Source organism: Aulostomus chinensis, chromosome 14, assembly GCF_037954235.1.
Source record: "Aulostomus chinensis isolate RoL2024-O1b breed Wild chromosome 14, RoL_Achi_v1.0, whole genome shotgun sequence".
In the NCBI taxonomy this organism is placed as follows: domain Eukaryota; kingdom Metazoa; phylum Chordata; class Actinopteri; order Syngnathiformes; family Aulostomidae; genus Aulostomus; species Aulostomus chinensis.
This window is the reverse complement of record NC_141333.1, coordinates 24,151,842-24,169,800: the sequence shown is the minus strand read 5'-3', so window position 1 is coordinate 24,169,800 and position 17,959 is coordinate 24,151,842. Positions and strand designations below refer to the sequence as shown.

At 41.8% G+C, this 17,959-nt stretch overlaps 1 protein-coding gene across 1 annotated transcript; it reads left to right on the top strand.

The window, feature by feature from the left end:
* The first annotated feature begins 10,490 nt into the window (after nucleotides 1-10,490).
* On the top strand, nucleotides 10,491-16,468 carry dpt (dermatopontin). Its single transcript, XM_086224045.1, has 4 exons — nucleotides 10,491-10,830; nucleotides 15,040-15,165; nucleotides 15,487-15,594; nucleotides 15,800-16,468. The coding sequence occupies exons 1-4, from the start codon at nucleotides 10,562-10,564 to the stop codon at nucleotides 15,864-15,866; spliced, it is 570 nt and encodes a 189-aa protein (XP_086080171.1). The 5' UTR covers nucleotides 10,491-10,561; the 3' UTR covers nucleotides 15,867-16,468.
* Nucleotides 16,469-17,959: the final 1,491 nt, after the last annotated feature.

Genomic DNA, 17,959 nt, shown 5'->3' with positions numbered 1-17,959 from the left:
AGAAAGTTTCATTTCATGCAAGTGACAAATAAATTGTGCCTAATTAGAGGTTTTAATGGTAACGTAAATTAGTACAGCTCCTTTCTCGGCGTATTTAACCCACTAGGGGCATGCTAGAGCTCAAAGGAAACATTATCAGCGGGACGATAACATGCATAAAAATGACCTTGGATATGGTTCACCTTTAAACCAACATCACACAGTCTTATTTGAATTTCAAATATGCGACTAAACTAGAGCTGAGCCTTGGGAGGAATGAGGGAAATCGCTTCTGTCCTCTAATTTCATTTGGAAAACATAAGAGGATGAAACAACAAAACGGCATTAGCAGAGCCTTCCCTCCTCTCCACTGAGATTTATGATCTCTACCTACTCGCGCCGCTCTGCTGCAGATGAAATTACACATCTCATGCAGGCTAGTGGAGATATTCCATTAAACCGATGAAGACCGCAGTTAATTGTAGTACGGGAGAAACAGAATGCTCAGCTAGTTCATTAGGAATAATTATAATCCAGACATATTAAAGCCCTCTAACTACACATTGGAAATCAAAGTCTAGCTGAAACAAAAAGGGGATTGATTCAATTTGCAGTTGGAAAGAGGATTTTATGGGGGGGGGGGGGGGGAGTAGCAGGGCTGTCTAGAATAGCCTTCTCCGTGACTTGAGTATGTCATGTGACTGCGATATTTGTGATTTGTGTGGGTTGATACCAAACATCCCTGTCCAACAGTGGACTTAGAAACTATTGCAGAAAAACGGGCAACTCTTTTAGCTGAGACAGCATGAGATTTGTCTCCTTGTCTGTCCTGACATGCTTTCTTTGCGGTTGTTCAGCCCATCCATAGCATTTTCTTGGTGTGTCAGTGGAAAAATATGAATTCAATGTCAATTTTCAGACCAACATGTTTGCCTTAATTTTAAAACTCTAGTTTTAGTCAGACTAAAACAATAATTTGACTTTTCTGACATCACATAAATGTCCACCAGCATTGTCCAGTGTGTATAAATGCTCCAGAGTCTTTTAGGGCCCTTTCATCACAGAGATTTTTTTAATAATCCTAATTGGCCATGAACATGAACCCTGCATCTACTGCCAGTGACAGAGCACGGTTCACCAAAATTAAATCAAGCCGTTCTTCTTCATTGTGGCCGGCATGGCTCAGGGGTAGAGTGGCCGTCCAGCAACCAAAGGGTCGCTGGTTCGATCCCTGACCCCGGTGACCATGTTGAAATGTCCTTGAGCAAGATACTGAACCCATAATTGCTCCTGATGAGTAGGTTGGCGCCTTGCATGGCAGCCTCCACCATCAGTGAGTGTGTGTGTGAATGAGACGACACTGTAAAGAGCTTTGAGTGCCGCTTAGGTAGAAAAGCGCTATATAAAATTGAGTCCATTTACCATTTACCATTCTCTCACTGCTCAGTGCTCCTTCAGCCAAAAGCGTAAATGCAATCATTACAAGTTGAAAACTAACATTATACTGTGAATGAGCTACACCGTGGACGCATTATGTCAATGACACCACAACTGGCAAATTTACTGGGTGCAGAGTGCAGTTGGTGTCTGGTCGTTTTCCATAACCACATCCCCTTAGGGAACCACTAGCTCCTAGCTAGCTAGGCTAACTCTGCAGGTACCTAACTTTAACATGGAGTGTGGTCAGCCAACGCTCTGCTTGTGTTAATCTCTGTAATCTCAACAGTTTAACCTGAGTCTTGCATGTTTTAAAGGGACCTGCTCACTTCTTCATGTAGTCCTTGACACATCTTGCATCAGGGACTGTAGAGCTGTGTTAAGGTCCAGTGAGTAGTGCACCACGGCACTGCATGTCCTCTTGGGTGTCAGCCACCGCCATCCTCCCCTCCCCGAGCAATAATTACTGAGATCGCTGTAATGGTGTTGAACCCGTGGAAATGAGTTTGCTCTGGCAGCCGGATTTTAATCTGTCAGAGGAGAAGTGACCGGCGACTGGTTTTCCAAGGACAGCTAACACATTCCCTCAATTCGGTTCGGTGTGTGACTCCCGCTGTACATTTCATGTATTTGTGATTGACAAAACTGGGATGTTGAAGTGGGTCTCTGGTGCACTCAGTCAAACACTTGGCCCTGCGTATTGATTAACATCGAAAGCCAAAGTGGAAGATGAGGTATTAATGAAGCCAAACAAACGGGACCAGGGTATCATGCGCCTGAAATACTTGGGGCGTGATTATTTTCCAGGCAATCATTCCTGCTCTACCATTATCACTACTGTCAGGGAGGCTTATCTCTGCCTGCATGGCTCACCAGCCGTGGCTCAAACACATCCTCTGAGCGACCACAACGCTTTGTTCTAATGAGGTTAGAGCCTGAAGCAAAGTGATTTGTTTTGTAGACGTTATTATGGTGGCCTTTTGGCTGGATCCTTAATTTCATCAGTGAAGCACTATTAAACAGCAAAGGTCTTATGGGAAAATAGACCATGCTGAGGGACCTTTTGACATCCTCACGGTGGCAGTTACATAACCCTGCATGCCAGAGATAGTTGTGTTTTCAGCCATGCCATTTCACACCATTCATTCATAATTATAGCCCAAAAAGTTGAGGTTGAATTAGTTTCAGCAGTTTGTTTTGATAAAAAGTTTCACTTCATTCATATTATCACAGATGCTTACGATTGGATGGGCTCGATAAAGAAAGGTTACATAGACTAAAATACCAGAGATGTGATATCCTGAATGAGTTTGAAAGGATTAGAAGACGTTAACTTCAAGTAGTTTATATTAGATTGTCATGGTGACAAAGCCAGTGACTTATCATCCTGAGCATGTCGTGATTATCAGATCAGGGTATGATTGGAAATCCTCGGATGATACAAGCATGACCTTTCACACCCAAAATGCTCTAAATCATCCCCTTATATGCTTTTCATATTGATGTACTTTACTGACATTAAACACGCTGAACTTTATAGATCTTTTTTTTTCTCCAAAATTTTAGTTAAAGATTAAAGCTGATGACACGTTCATAAAGTTTGGGGACTTGTAGGAGACATATGTTGGATGGGAAGTGTTCACCTCAGTCAAAAGTCACATTTTATGCGTCCATCCAGCACAGAGGAGAGGAGGGTGTCTGTCTTCTTGTGTGGCTCTTTTAAAGACACTGTTCTTCCCATCCTCCCTCTGTAAATTTGATTTCCTTGTTTGTTCCTGAAAGGCAATATTTTTTAAGTAACCTATAATTTATTTATTTATTTATGTTTTTGGTCAATTGAAAGGAAACTTGTCATACTGTTAGTTTACTTCTGAGGATAAACAGTCTACCCTGGTGACCTGGTCGGTTAAATCCGCAGGGCCCTTTGCAGACCTGGGGCCTCATTTATCAGAGCATGCATGAACAAGTTCAAAAAGCATGAGCGAGGGAACAGGTATTTATCAAACATGCATGCGCAATATTGAAACAAGGAACAAGTACTAATCTCATCTGTTCTCACCTTTGCTTGCACAGGAGCCGACGCCCTCAGAACCCGTTCATCATCCTTGATAGTTCTTATAATCTGTAAGTAGAAGTATGCTTTGTGTGCGTACACAGAAAAAAAGACAGATGAAGACAAAACACAAAAAAGAGTAGGCGTGAAAGACGATTAACGGTATACATGTGGGGAAGAGACGTGATCGTAACGGTCATTGCATGTGATACGACGTGCACAATTCATCAAACCTTCTCGATAACAATACCGCATTAATCAGTTAAACACGTTTAAGCCATACTGTTAATTTTGACAATGAAGTAACTGCAAAAGTAAACAAATTAAGTATAGATATGGAGACCAATGACAATTAAAGTGATGCTCCAATAAACACACACAGGACAGACAATGGACCCAGTGCTGCTTCAGTGTCATCAATATAACTTGTTTTTGCACATTCAATAATTTCAGCTTAACAGACAATATAAATGTTTTAGTTAAATTGATTGAAGTGTTTGTTATCACACAAACACATTCTCTAGCTCTATGATGAGCAGCTTTGTGCTGCAGTGTGTGAAAACCAAGCAGACATTAATGGAAGCCTAAAAGGATGAGCTGTTGCAGTCGTTCAGTATCCATCTTGTAGACTGGGTTGGTGCATGTGTAGTACGACCACGGTCACACCTGTCGGCAGTGGTTCTGAGTCTTCATACATTCTCAAGTACAAGAGGGGAAAAAATCAAATGCGCAAGTTTTTTTTTTTTGTTAAAACCAAATTGCAACAAAAAAAGAGCCCAGTTTCTTGTTCTACTCTTTCAGTAGTTTTACCTCCCTCTTGGTTTGTGACGTCGCACAACCCACAATGCAGTGAGAGCGAGGTCTCGGTTTAAGCCCACTGACTGGAGGCTGAAACAGTGGATTTACTCGACAGTACATAACACTGCTTTAAAGTCATCTAAGCAGATGAGGCTGTGTGTAGGTGCTGAGTTTGAACATGGTTTAAACATGAAACAATGGTTTGCCCTCCCGCAGCCATGTGGCGTTTCTCAAATTCTCACACTTCTCTCTTGGTTACAGCAAAACCTCTCACACATTGTTAGACAACTGACGAGTCTGAAGCCCGAGGCTGGCAACGAGTGCCAGAGAGTTTATCGATGTAAGTATCATCGTCCAACACGTTTCTTCATGTGGCTGATGTCAGCAGGACAGGTTGTTCTGCATCTGTGGAGACAGTTTCAAGATGCCTTCAAGGATCTGCCACATCTGCTGCTGACTGGAAGCTGTTGACTTACTCTGATTTGAATTCAAAGTGTGTGTGTGTGTGTGTGTGTGTGTGTGTGTGTGTGTGTGTGTGTGTGTGTGTGTTTGCGGTGCTACAATAAAGATAGAAAATGCGAGAATTAAACTGGAACAGCATGTTTTTGTTCATCATTAAGGCCAGTTTGCGAGAGCTGCTCAAAACGTAACGACTCAACAAGGTTTTTAACAGCGAAGCTAAAATGCCTTGAAAACAAAAAGTGGAGAGGAAAGAGATGTATCTTGTCTTCCCTGCTCTTATCGTGTGAATAAATTCCTGTTCTTCAAACAGGCTCCTGATATCTCAGTTGTCTGTTCTGGCTTTCAGTGAAGATACAGTATGTCACATTTCTGAACTAACAGGCCTACAAATACAGTGCTACAGGGATGAACTTAGAAGTTAGCATCTTCTTAATGGTTTCCTTGACCAAAAGCTGATGCCTTCTAATACAACACATTAGATTTTATGTTAGACGTCTGTGGCAAACCAAAGTTTATGAAACTTACTTGAATTGTTCAGCAAGATAACCCCCACATGCAAATACTGCTTTAATGATTTCCATCCATTTTCCTCCACTTATCCTGTCAAGGGTGGTGGGGGGGTGGAGCCTATCCCAGCAGCCTTCCCCCTGCACGGGTCATCAGTCCATGGCAGGGCCAACACATAGAGACAGACAACCATTCACACTCACAGTCACACCTACGGTCAATTTAGAGCATCAATCAGCCTCGTCCTCTCTTGATGTCTTTGGACTGTGGAGGAAGCTGGAGTACCAGAGAGAACCCAGCAGGAACAGGGAGAACATGGAGACTCCACACAGAAAGACCCCGTGCTCCAGCCGGGGCTCAAACCTGGAACCTTCTTGCTGTGAGGTGACAGTGCTGACCGCTGAACCCCCGTGCTGCCCAGCTTTAATGATTTTTGGAGCATAAATGCTATCGTCAGAGGTGCGGAGCGAACGCTATGCTTTGAACAACTTACACCACTGACACATTACTTCACCTTCACCACAACAAACTGGTTCTGATTTCGGTGTGATGATTTTTCCAGTCTGCAACAGCAACTGAATTTAGCTATTTGTTAAAGACCTCCATTTGTCAGACACATAAGTGCTTCATGAGTGTGGTATATCGACTGATTCTAGAACAAAAAATTATTAAAATCGAGAGCAAAGCATTAACCAGATTTCAGGCATTGATTTGAGATGAGGGAACCAGCTGGTTAACAATGCTAACATATTTACGACTCATTCTCGCACCACTCTATTACTTATATTATAAATCTCACTCATAGAAATCCTTAATGTTTTTAATGGTGCATAGCATTTGGTTGCTGGCCAGTGGTGTCTTATTCCCTTCAGCCGCCAACCCTATGCTATGTTACAAAATCCTTCATCGTGCTCCTTAAGTTATTTTTAGAATTTGCAATGAATTTGGAATGAGGAACTTGGCGTAAAGCCATTTTGTGAGTGCCGACATTACCAGGAAACATCTTATAACAGTCTTTTACTGTGCCAGATTGTGAGATTTATCGTGCCTATATAGAGCCTTATAGCAGTGTCCTTGTCTCTTTCACCTCTGGGTACCAATGTATGATGTCATCAATCAACTCATTACCTATATATACTGTCCTACCTATCATGCGAATTATTTCCCTTAGAAAGACATCAGATGACTTATAGAGCTGCTTCATTTAGTTGAGTGAGTTTTGGGATCAATAATCCAGAGTGCAGGTATCGGTTCATGTCACAGTAAATGGTGTTTACCTGAGAGCACGGAGCCTCTAATGTGGGCCGCTCTCTCTCTCTGAGATGTTGTTTGATGGTGGTTATTTTCAGAACACGTCTTCAGTCAGAGGCCCGGCTGCTTCCATGTGTGATCTCTGCTAGAGTGCCAGCCTAAATGTCACAGCCACATCAAAGTATTGTGAATGAAGCCCTACTTTATCAACCAACAGCTCTGCTCTAAATAGAGATTTTTAAATAGACAGTAGTGTCTATAAATATCTCGCAGTTCTGCTCCATTTTGACTTTTGTGGAACTCCGTACACAGTGACTCACACACTATTCCTGAACATGGGCCATGATTTATTTTTAGGCATTTGAAGATGATCTCACATGTGGGATCAAATCCTCAGGCACATGGTAAACAAATGGATGCCTCCTCTTCCTAATCAAAGGCAATAAACGGCACCTATTAGGATGTCTTACAGAGCAGAGCAAAGGAACAGTATGAACGTGGGCTTGTTGTGTCACTAATAAAGTCTTTCCTGGGCTCTACAGCTCCTGCAATTCTGCCTGAAATTCCTGCTTCAGGAACACATTACTATGCTATGCTATGCTACACTACAGCGGGTAAAATAAGTATTGAACACATCTCCGTTTTTCTCAGTAAGTATATTTCTGAAGGTGCTACTGACATGAAATTTTCACCAGATGTCGGTAACAACCCACGCAACCCACACATGCAAAGAAATCAAACCTAAGATGTCCATAAATTAAGTTACGCGTTTAAAAAATGGAATGACACAGGGGAAAAGAACTGAACATGTGAAGAAATGGAGGTGCACAAAGGAAACTAAAAAGACCTTCGCAACCTTATTGTTGCACAATGTACTGATGGAATTGGTTACAGGAGGATGTCTAAACTTCCGAATGTTCCAGTGAGCACTGCTGTGGCCACAAAATCCTGAAGTGAAAACGACATCACTTCACCATAAACCGGCCACAACCAAGTGCTCCTCGCAAGATTTCTGAAAGAGGAGTTGTTAGGGAGTGTAGGAAAGGACCCACTTGCAGGCTACAGTTCACAATCCAAGATGTTTAATGAACAGCAAAAAAAAAAGGTACAAGAAACGCAGGCAAAGTCAAGCGTCGCAGACAGTCAGGGTAAATACTGGCACGATCTGGCAAGGACTGAAGAGAGCCCTGGGCTTAAATACCCACAAGAAATAATTATTAAAGCAAAACAGGTGTGCTGTCAAAAATGGCGGGAAACTGAACAAAGGGCTGGGCAGGGCACAGCCACAACACAGCAGCACATGTGGGCCTGTAAAACAAAGCACACATGAAGCAGAATCAACACAAAAGCACATTTTGCAGGGAACTAGAACAAAAGCACAACAGAACACTAACAGGAGTGAAAAGAACTATAAGAAGAGTTGTCCAAGAGCCAAGGAGCGCTTGTGGAGAGATTCAGAAAGACCTGGAATTAGCAGGTACAACTGTTTCAAAGGAAACAATAAGTAATGCACTCAACAGCCATGGCCTGTGTGAGCGCTCACCACGCAACACTCCATTTCCAAAGAATAAAAAACGTTGAAGTTCATTTAAAGTTTGCTGCAGAAATTTAGACAAGCCTGCGAGATACAGGACATACAGTAGCATATAGTCTGGTCAGATGAGACCACAATTGAACTCTGTAGATACCATAATACACACCATGTTTGGAGGTCAAATGGCACTGCACATCACCCCAGAAACACCATACCAGTAGTGAGGTTTGGAGGTGGGAACATCATGGCGTGGGGCACTGGCAAACTTCATATAATTGAAGGAGGGATGAATGGAAAAGTGTACCGAGGCATTCCTGATAAAAATCTGCAGCAGTCTTCCAGGATGATCAAGATGAAACGAGGTTGGACATTTAAGCAAGACAATGCTCTCAAACACACAGCCAAGGAAACTCTCACTTGGTTGCAGAGAAAGAAAATCAAGCTGCTAGAAAGCCAATCGCCTGACTTGAATCCAATAGAAAATCTATAGAAAGACCTAGAGATGAGAGTTCATAGAGGAGGCCCGCGGAACCTTCAAGATTTGAAGACTGTTTGTGTGGCGGAACGGGCCAAAATCACACCTGAGCAATGCATGCAACTAGTTCCTCCCTACTGGAGGCATCTTGAAGCTGATATTACTAACAAAGGCTTTGGTACAAAGGATTTAATAAATGTAAGTACTATTTAAGTACTACTATACTATGCTACACATTACAATGATGCTGTACCAAACTTCACCCTGCTAGATTATGTACCATGCTATGCTATAGCATGGTATACATTACTATGCGGGTGGTTAGCACTGTGCCTTCACAGCAAGAAGGTTCTGGGTTTGAGTCCCAGCTGCAGCATGGGGTCTTTCTGTGTGAGTCTCCATGTTCTCCCTGTTCCTGCTGGGTTCTCTCTGGTACTCCAGCTTCCTCCACAGTCCAAAGACATCAAGAGGGACCAGGTTAATCCAGACTCTAAATTGACCGTAGGCGTGGCTGGGAGAGTGAATGGTTGTCTGTCTCTATGTGTTGGCCCTGCCAGAGTGAACCCTGCCTCTCGCCTGAAAGGTGCTGGGATTGGCTCCACCCCCCCCCCCCCCCACCAGCACCAGCACCACCACCACCACCACCCTTAACAGGTTAAGCGGTTGAAAATGGATGGCTGGGTGGACATTACTACGCTATACTAGACTATAAAATTCTATGCAACACTGTTATGTTATACCATGTTATACTATGCTACACATTGTTATGCTATGCCATACTATATTGTAATACGCTAAGCTACATTATGCTACACATCGCTAAATTATACTGTACTTTACTATGCCATGGTTTACTACACTATATTACAATATACTGTACTATACTGTACTATACCACACCTTGGCGTATGTAAGGAGTATATGACCTATCATACAGTAGTAGTATAGTGTTAATCCATGTAGAAATGTGTGTCTTCATGTTGTTTGGTACAAATCAATCAGAATTTCATGATCAAAATGTTCTTCTGTGCCCATTAACATTTCATAGTCAGATTTTATGCGGTCAAATACATTAAATGTTTTAAGAGGACATAAATTATGTAAACATGATGATGATTGATTGATTTGAAACGCATCAAAAGCATGAGCTCATTTTCTTCCAGAGCCTGATTAGTTTGGCAGGCAGGCTTTAGAGGAACACTTTCACAGGAACAGGAGAAGCTGTCATGGTTGTTATCTTGTGAATCAGAGGAGGAAAAAAAAAAAAGTCACCCTGCACTCATTTATTTGGTGTTTAGTTTCTACTGAGTCATGTTAGTGGCATATTTCAGAAACATCTTAATTTTAAGCCAAGTTGATCATCGTTTGGAATGGAGAGTTGATTTGACACGGTGGAGCTGGACATGGACAGGTGCGGGCAGCTCGAGTATCCATGAATGTAGCATGTTCATCCTCATGGACCAGTTAGCAACAGGCCAGAATGTGAAACAGCTTAACTAGCATAGAGATGTGAAGTTATCCATTCAGTGGAAGTGATGACTAAAGACTTCCCTCTAGCGTATGCCACCATCTGACAGGGAATGCCCTGATCTTCCTTTACGACTGCTTTATTTTGTTCTCGGTCATGGGTTAATTTTCCTCATGATTGTCTGAAAGAACAATCACTCATCTCCCAACATCTTACCTTCTTTTATCATTTATATTGAAGAACTTGTAAAAAAAAAAAAAAAAGATAATCATGCTGCATAGTTAACACCCTACGCGATTGGACGGTTAGCAAGTGAGTGCATTCTCCAGAGCCTAACAAAGCGAGACATAATTATCTGAAAAGCATGTAATCAAAAAGTCCTGTCTGTTAAGGAACACCCTTATCTACAGTGAGACTTTGTCATGCTCTGCCTGGGAGTCTACCTTAAATGTCAAGTGAGGTCCACTTTTGGATTTGTACCCTGAGCAGAACATTACACATCTCTCCTGAATACAAACATCTGGACAATAAAAGGCTTGGAGCAGTTTAAAGTGAGGCAGCTGGAGTGAGCGCAGCAGACACACTCATTTCTTCACCATGAATCCAGCTCTGCTGCTCCTGTCTTTGCTCGCCGCAGCGGCAGCTCAGTCTCACGACCATCATGACATGGGCTGGGTCAATGGCTACCGCCAGGGCTTCAACTTCCAGTGTCCCCACGGAGAGGTCCTCGTGGCCATCAGGAGCTACTTCAGTGAAAAAGATGGCTCGGACCGCTTGTGGTCGTTTGAGTGCCAGCCCACACCTGAGGGTCTGGGGGAGCCCAGTGACTGCTGGTGGGACGACATCAGTCGTGCAGGGCTGGAGTGGTAAGTTTGTCACCTGCTATCACTGTGTGACATTTAAAGTGAGAACACAAAGTGTGTTGTTTGCATTTTGCATAAAGTATGAAAGGTGTTGAAATTTGATTCACTGTATTTTTTAGGAATGCAAACAAGTTGGATTTCAGTCGCTCGTTTTCTTCTAGCATATCTAACCTGTAGCTTACAATGCCCTCTGATGACCTGTAGTTTCTAATAGTCTTTCTAATATATTTCTCATTTTAATAGAAACGGAATTAATTTTTTTGTACCATGCAGTGATGCAGAATGATGTGGAAATGGGTGACACATGTGAGAACAAACCAATAGAAAATGTTATCAAAGTGATGGGCAATCATGAACGGCTCAAACAGGTTAAATGCTCTCCAGCACAGATTCATGCATATTTAGCGTTCATCAAGTTTCCCCTTCATCAATGTTCTGATGAGGTGGTGGAGAGCATGCCCCTCCTACCGTGACTGAAGGTGTTCAGCTGAGAGTAAATCTGCTGGCTATGAAGGCCATGGAACAGAATTCACACCATGTATACACTGAAACTACCGACTGACCTCTTTGTGTAGTCCAGGTTTTCCTTTAATTTGACGCCCAACTGTGTAACTGAGATGCATGTTGAAGAAGACCAGTTGATCGGTCTTCTGGGAACATCTGAGTCAGACTGCAGAAGCACAGTCAATGTGGGCCATATTATTGTTCAAACTAACACCAGGCGCCACAGAGCAAAGATACAAATGCCTTGAACAAATTATACGAGTTGTGTCCCTTTAGTCAAAGGGCAAACTTTGCCCAGCAACACATGCCTAAAGGTCACTATGAGCAGACAAGAGAGGCCCATGGGAAGCTGTTGCTACTCTGACTGTTGTACGAACAAAACCGCCAGTGTTGTGAGCAGGTGGCTGACATATCAGTGGAAGACCTCCAGACCCATCTGGAGCCCAAGACAGATGCAGCTGCAGCCACATGCCTTCTATCAGTTCAACAGCCGCAGGGAGCAGTTACAGCAGCTGTTTGTAAGTTCTGGCCTAGTGTGGTAAGGAGAGAAGTATTTACTAAGAACAGCATCCTTCTACCTTCTTCAAATCAATGTAAACCCAAAGTTGAACCAATCATACTAGTAACTGGCACTACGTATTCACAGCCATTTGATGCCTGGTGGAACCGTTGAGTAAGCAGCTGAATGAACCAGTCAACAACTTTGGCTCTCTGAACTAACATGATCTAGCTGTAAATTCACACACACAGCCTTTGAGTGGACATTTACCCATAACCATATTAAAAAGATGTGCACATGTTACACTCAGACTAGCAGTTAAGGACATTGTTAGCCGGTACCTGCCTGTTTTTTTTAGCTAAATGAATAGTTTTTACTAGTATTATGCTGTTAGTTTTTGGGGGAACGGGGGGAACGTAGGCTATGGCCTCTTGCCCTCTGACATATTACGCTGTTCAGCAATACTGAGAGCTGGGAAAACACTGAATTAGAATTCACAGAAGAACAACATGTCTCAAGTAAAACTTTATACCAGTAAGTCCTTTCTATAGTAAATATTTGGACTGGTAAAAAATAAAGCACAGTTGTAACATCAACATTAATGCGGTACTTCAACCAAGAATTTTGCTTTCCAAGTGTCTTGAGCTCTCAAATGTGTTTACGGTGCTGCTTCATTTCTTTGTGACTCCAAAATGCAGAAAGAGTCAGCCATGTATATTTAGCTTGAAGCTAATGTCTCCCCATTGCTACCAATTACAACAGTAAAACTGTCCTAAAACCGGATTTGGTTTGTTTCAGCTAGAATCAAAGCTACTGGTCAACCAGATGAAATACCTGGATTATACCAGATGATAAGATTAAGAGTTTATAAATCGCTGTTTTGGAGAGTTTTGTGGTTGTTAGTAGTAGGTGACATTAGCTTCAAGCTAAATATAGGTGGCTGGCTCTTGCTGCATTCTGGGGTCCCGAAGAAGTGATGCACAGGGGGAAATAAACATTTTAGTATGATCTCAAGATATCAATTAGAGAGTACTTGGAAGGCAAACTTTGTTTTGAGTGAAGTATTACTTTAACAATAGTTAAGTTCCCAGCAACTATCCCAGTAAACGATCCCAGTGAGTAAGCGTGCGTGAGGCCTGAGCCCTGAGCCCTGGGTTGGTGCACTTTATCATTAATATCATGAATTCCACTTGTGCTTTTCCTGCTTTGACCAATTATCTGCCATGAAAAAGCCCTTTTGTGTTTCACACAACACACGATATCTCGACAAATGCTACAACAACAGGCCCTTTTCACAGCAGCCATTTTGATTGACATCGATAATGTCACTGCAGGGTAAACACAGGTTGAATTGATTAAATAAATGTTTGGCCCTGTTCCATTTTGGAGAGTCAGGTTTTGTGTATTATTGTGTATTTGAGCTTTTCTGTGTCGTTAGCTGTTTGTGTCAGGTAAATTAGCATAACTGGATATTTTTCATCTTCAAAAGCTACATAAATGTTAAACTTTAGTTGGATGCCTTGTTCTTCCATCTAAAACTCTAACTGTAGAAGTTATGATAAATGTTTTAATGCGCTATTTCCTGTTTAAATAGTTGATTATATCTGGTTTTTAGTAGCCAAGATCCCAAGACTCCTAATTTACAATCCTAATCAAACCTAATTTTTTAAAAATTCTCTAGCTGAGATATTTCTTGAGTTCTAATGGTGCAATTAGATCTCGGGATTTATTCAAGCATTTGATACAATTGTCATTATTATTATTATTATTATTATTATTATTATTATTATTATTATTATTATTATTATTATTATCAAAAAAAATTACAAGGAACTCCACTTAGACTGATGGATTAATATTACCATGGTGCTATAGTATAGTTACACACACACACACACACACACACACACACACACACACACACACAGACACACACACACACACACACACACACACACACACACACACACACACACACATATATAAACAGGAAAAACTCCAGATATCTTAGCATCATATAGGCTTCCTCTCCCTACAGAGGAAAATGCTGGTGAACTGAATACTGAAGTGTTTTAATGCAAGTAATTTATTGAAGACATTATGGACTAATAACCTTGGGTAGAGAAGCATCATACCTTCTGTATTTCTCTGTATGTATTTGATAAAAAAATACCTTTGTAGTGTTTTATGTTTCATTGTGATGAGTAATGTTGGTGTTTTAAGGAATCTGGTTTTCATTTCTGTGCAATGTCCGACTTAAAGATTTTGTCTCACATCTCTTCGGTCACTTATGAAATTGAACCCAGAATTCGATCCATCTATTTTGCTGTTTATAAGACAAAGGCCAGGTGCAGCAGGGCATGTAGGAGTATCCTCTGTTCTCAACAGCTCCAGGGAACAAGGCTCTCTCCTGTGGGTTTTAACTACGGTCATCCAACAGACTGTGTTAATTTGAGGCGTAATATTTTTTATTTTATGGGCCATGTGTTTCAGCAATCCTCCCAACACAACTTACCGTTGTTTATTGAAAAAAAACAAAACAGAAACAGATCCTCACAATGAAACAGCGACATAAATCTGCAAAATAGTAAGCCAGGAGGCCATGATTCTATTTCATCCAATGAGGACAATGAAAATGATCCTTTCATGTTTTAATGTCACCCAATTCCAAATGCAAAAGCCTCCCTGGACATGTTTGTAGAACCATCAACTGCGAATTCAAGGACTTGGACCAACCTTTGGAAAAGCTGACTGCAGATTCGCAGACCAACAGTCATTTCTAAACAGCAGCTTGGATCACTGGCTCGGCTGCTGCTGCTTCAGGCTTTGCTAGGTTGAGGAACAGAGAAGAGTCCTGCTGCTCACATTTATTTCAAGTTTGGCTCACTTGCCCCCCCCCACCCACTGATTCAAAGACCAGCCCTGTGAACGCTCTCCATCACTGCCTCTCTGTCTGTTTGAATGACCCTGCAGGGAAACTGCCCTCATCGGCTCAATAGCTGGAGGCTGCGCTCATGTTGCCATGACAAACGTCTACACATGCTGCAGCTCCTGCTGCTTGGACCTGGTATTTTTGGATGTGTTGTGGGGACAGGGAAGTCTAAGGGCACTAAACAAATTATCAACAAACCATAGCGATTAATCTTCCCTTTGGATGCAGCACTGCACTGCTACAAATGTGTTAACTTAATGTCTGCATGTCTTTGCAGGACTTCTACGTGCACCCGTAACGGCCTGGTAGCAGGCGTGCAAAGCAAGTACTTTGACAATCTCCTTGACCGGGAATGGCAGTTCTACTGCTGCTACTACAAGCGCCGCTGTCCCTACGCCTGCATGTATGTAGACACACGGCCAAGTTAAAGGAGTAGTCTGATATTTTGGGAAATACTCATCTATCAGTTTATACATTATATCTCTGATTGGACCGTACACAAACAAATAAACAAACCGTAAGGACTAGTTGTGGTCTTACTGGCCAGCTACATGGTAACATTAGCTATTTACTGGCTCCATCTTTGCTTGGTAACACATAGTGACATCTATCAGATCTCGGCAAGAACGTAAATAAGTGTATTTCCCAAGCTATTTGTTTAAGAAGGACGTATGTTAACGTTAGTCTTGCAAAAAGATTGAACAAACCTGTGGTGCTCTCACAGGAAGACCACTGACGTTCCTGCATACTACAGAGAAGAGGGCGAGATGGTTATCCCCAGTTACGGCTACTTCATTCGAGGTGCCCAGACTACTTTCAGTGGAGTACTGAGGTTTGTTCACAGAACCGCATTCCATGTTGAAATATCTCCATGGCTGATCAGGTGGATTAGACGTGAGAGCAGAACATACGGGCAGACCAAACCCCTACGCTAAAAAAAGAATGAAAATAAGAATGAATGGTTTCTGATCATTGAGCTGACTCTAGTTTATCTTTGTGTCTGTCTTAACTTTACCTTTGTTTTGTTTTGTTTTCAGAGATCGGCAGTGGAAGTACATCCTGTGCAGAATGACCGACTTTGACTGTGATTTTGAAAATTTATAGACATGCAAGCAGTTTAAATAACAGTTTTATCTCAAATGACATATTTACTCTCACAATAGACAGTACCATAATACTGACATGTATTTACCTTGATAGATGAATCAAGCACAGGCATATATGCTCATGTGATGTTTTTGGAACCAGTCTAGCATGCAAATGAATACTCATATAGAGGTAACTAATGAAACGAACTCTGAGGGGCTTCGGGTCACCTCACCTAATGCGAGCAGTGTTATTAGGTTGAGGGAGCAGCTGGAAGTCCTTTGGCAGCGTGTAAAAGTGCTTTTCTAAAACAAACTCAATTATTTGATGTCAGCCAGAGCTTCAGGAGCTTGGGTCACATGACTGCGGAGGCCAGAGTAACTCTTCAGATATGATTTTAGAAGGAACGCTTGTGCGTGTTGCGAGTCTTTAAAATCTCGCTCTGAATTGCATGTAACTTCAACTTTGCATGCAATCAAATATGTTCCACCTGCCATCAATTGATCCCTCCTTTATTAAAGTGTGCTCCTTAGTTTGGCAAATACAACTGTACTGTAACTATAAAGTGTGAAATGGTATTAAAAACATGTTCTTCCCATTATTTTGGAAGGTCATTCATTCAAAGTAAAAGTATGATGCATCATATTTTTGTTTTTTCCTTTTGACACCCCTCCCCTCAAAAAAGCAAAACAAACAAAACTAAAAACAAATGACAGAAGACATAAGGTTTGCAAGTACAACTCAAACAATAATAAGTAGAAGCTTTGATCATTAAATAAAGAATATACAGAAATAACACTGCCGTGACGAGAGGGTTTAGGAGAAAGCTATACACAATCTTGTTCTATGAAGATGTAAGCCCTCCAAAAGTATCAAGAGGATGAATTCAGCCATGACTACATCAACAGCTCATTTGGGCTTAACATGGCTGAACATAAACTCAACACTACTTTATATTTTCATAACACAAGGCTTCACGGTGGAGTGCGTTTGTGTGTTCAAACACTGCTGGAAGGCACTGAAATGAGGGATTACTATCTCCGCAGATCATCATCTGGGAGTTCATGGCAAATTTTGTCATGTATCAAATATGGAAGGAACATAAACAAAGAGACGGTTTGCACTACATTTAAAGGGATAGTTTGTTAGTTTGAGGATCTCAAAAAGTCACTCGTTAGTAGCTTACATATTGATTTTTCCTCCTTTTTTCATGGCAGGCTTTTACTTCATTTGATTAAGTATGATCTTTAACTTCTTTTTTTTTTTAAACTTAACTCTAAATCTAATTATTGGCCAACTAACCCTTTAAGAAAATCATGTAATTAAGCTACCTGCAACTTTCCTGAAGAAGGCATGTTGACACAGAAGTATAGCATTCCTAAAAGAGTTCACTCTCTTTTCAGGGAGCTACGATCATTTCCCTTCCTCTCCAGAGCCAGACAAGAAGACAGGTTGCCTTCTCGTGGTGAGACGAGTGCAGCTGACAGCTAGGTAGCTAAGCACAATGAATGCTAGTGTGCAGGAGGTTTTAGCAAGTCAAAAAAAGAATTAGGCTCAGGGTGTTGTTTTGTAAGTCATCTTCATCCTCTCTTACAAAGTCGGCCATCATTAGTAGCAGCAGTCGCTCTTCTAGTCAACAGCACATGTTCTGTTTTGTTGGCTAAAGTTTTGAGACCCTGCTTCAAATCTCTGTCAGGGAAGCAGGTCTGATTCTGATACTAATTACAATTTCTCATAATTCTAAATTCTAATGTTATGCACCACCATAGCTGAATCAATGCAGGCAAAGACTGTTTTACAAGCAAGTGTGTTTGATGACTTGCAGGGTCACGGCATGGAGGTATGTAACACGTCCCAACTTCCCAACTGCTACCGTTCATTGTGCTAAGCTAGCTAGCAATCAGATGATCTCTGTGGGTGTCAGCTCCCTAATGCCCCGCAGGGGTGGAGGAGCAGGGCGTCCATCTTCTAGTCTGACTCTGGGGAGGATGGACAGTGAGCGTATTTCCTAAACAGCTCGTGTGCGGTTTTAATTTTGCTGCGTCAAATCGTCTGTCTGCCATGCCTTTTCCTGAGCTTTCACTCTCTTCATATGCATCTGTACAACTGAG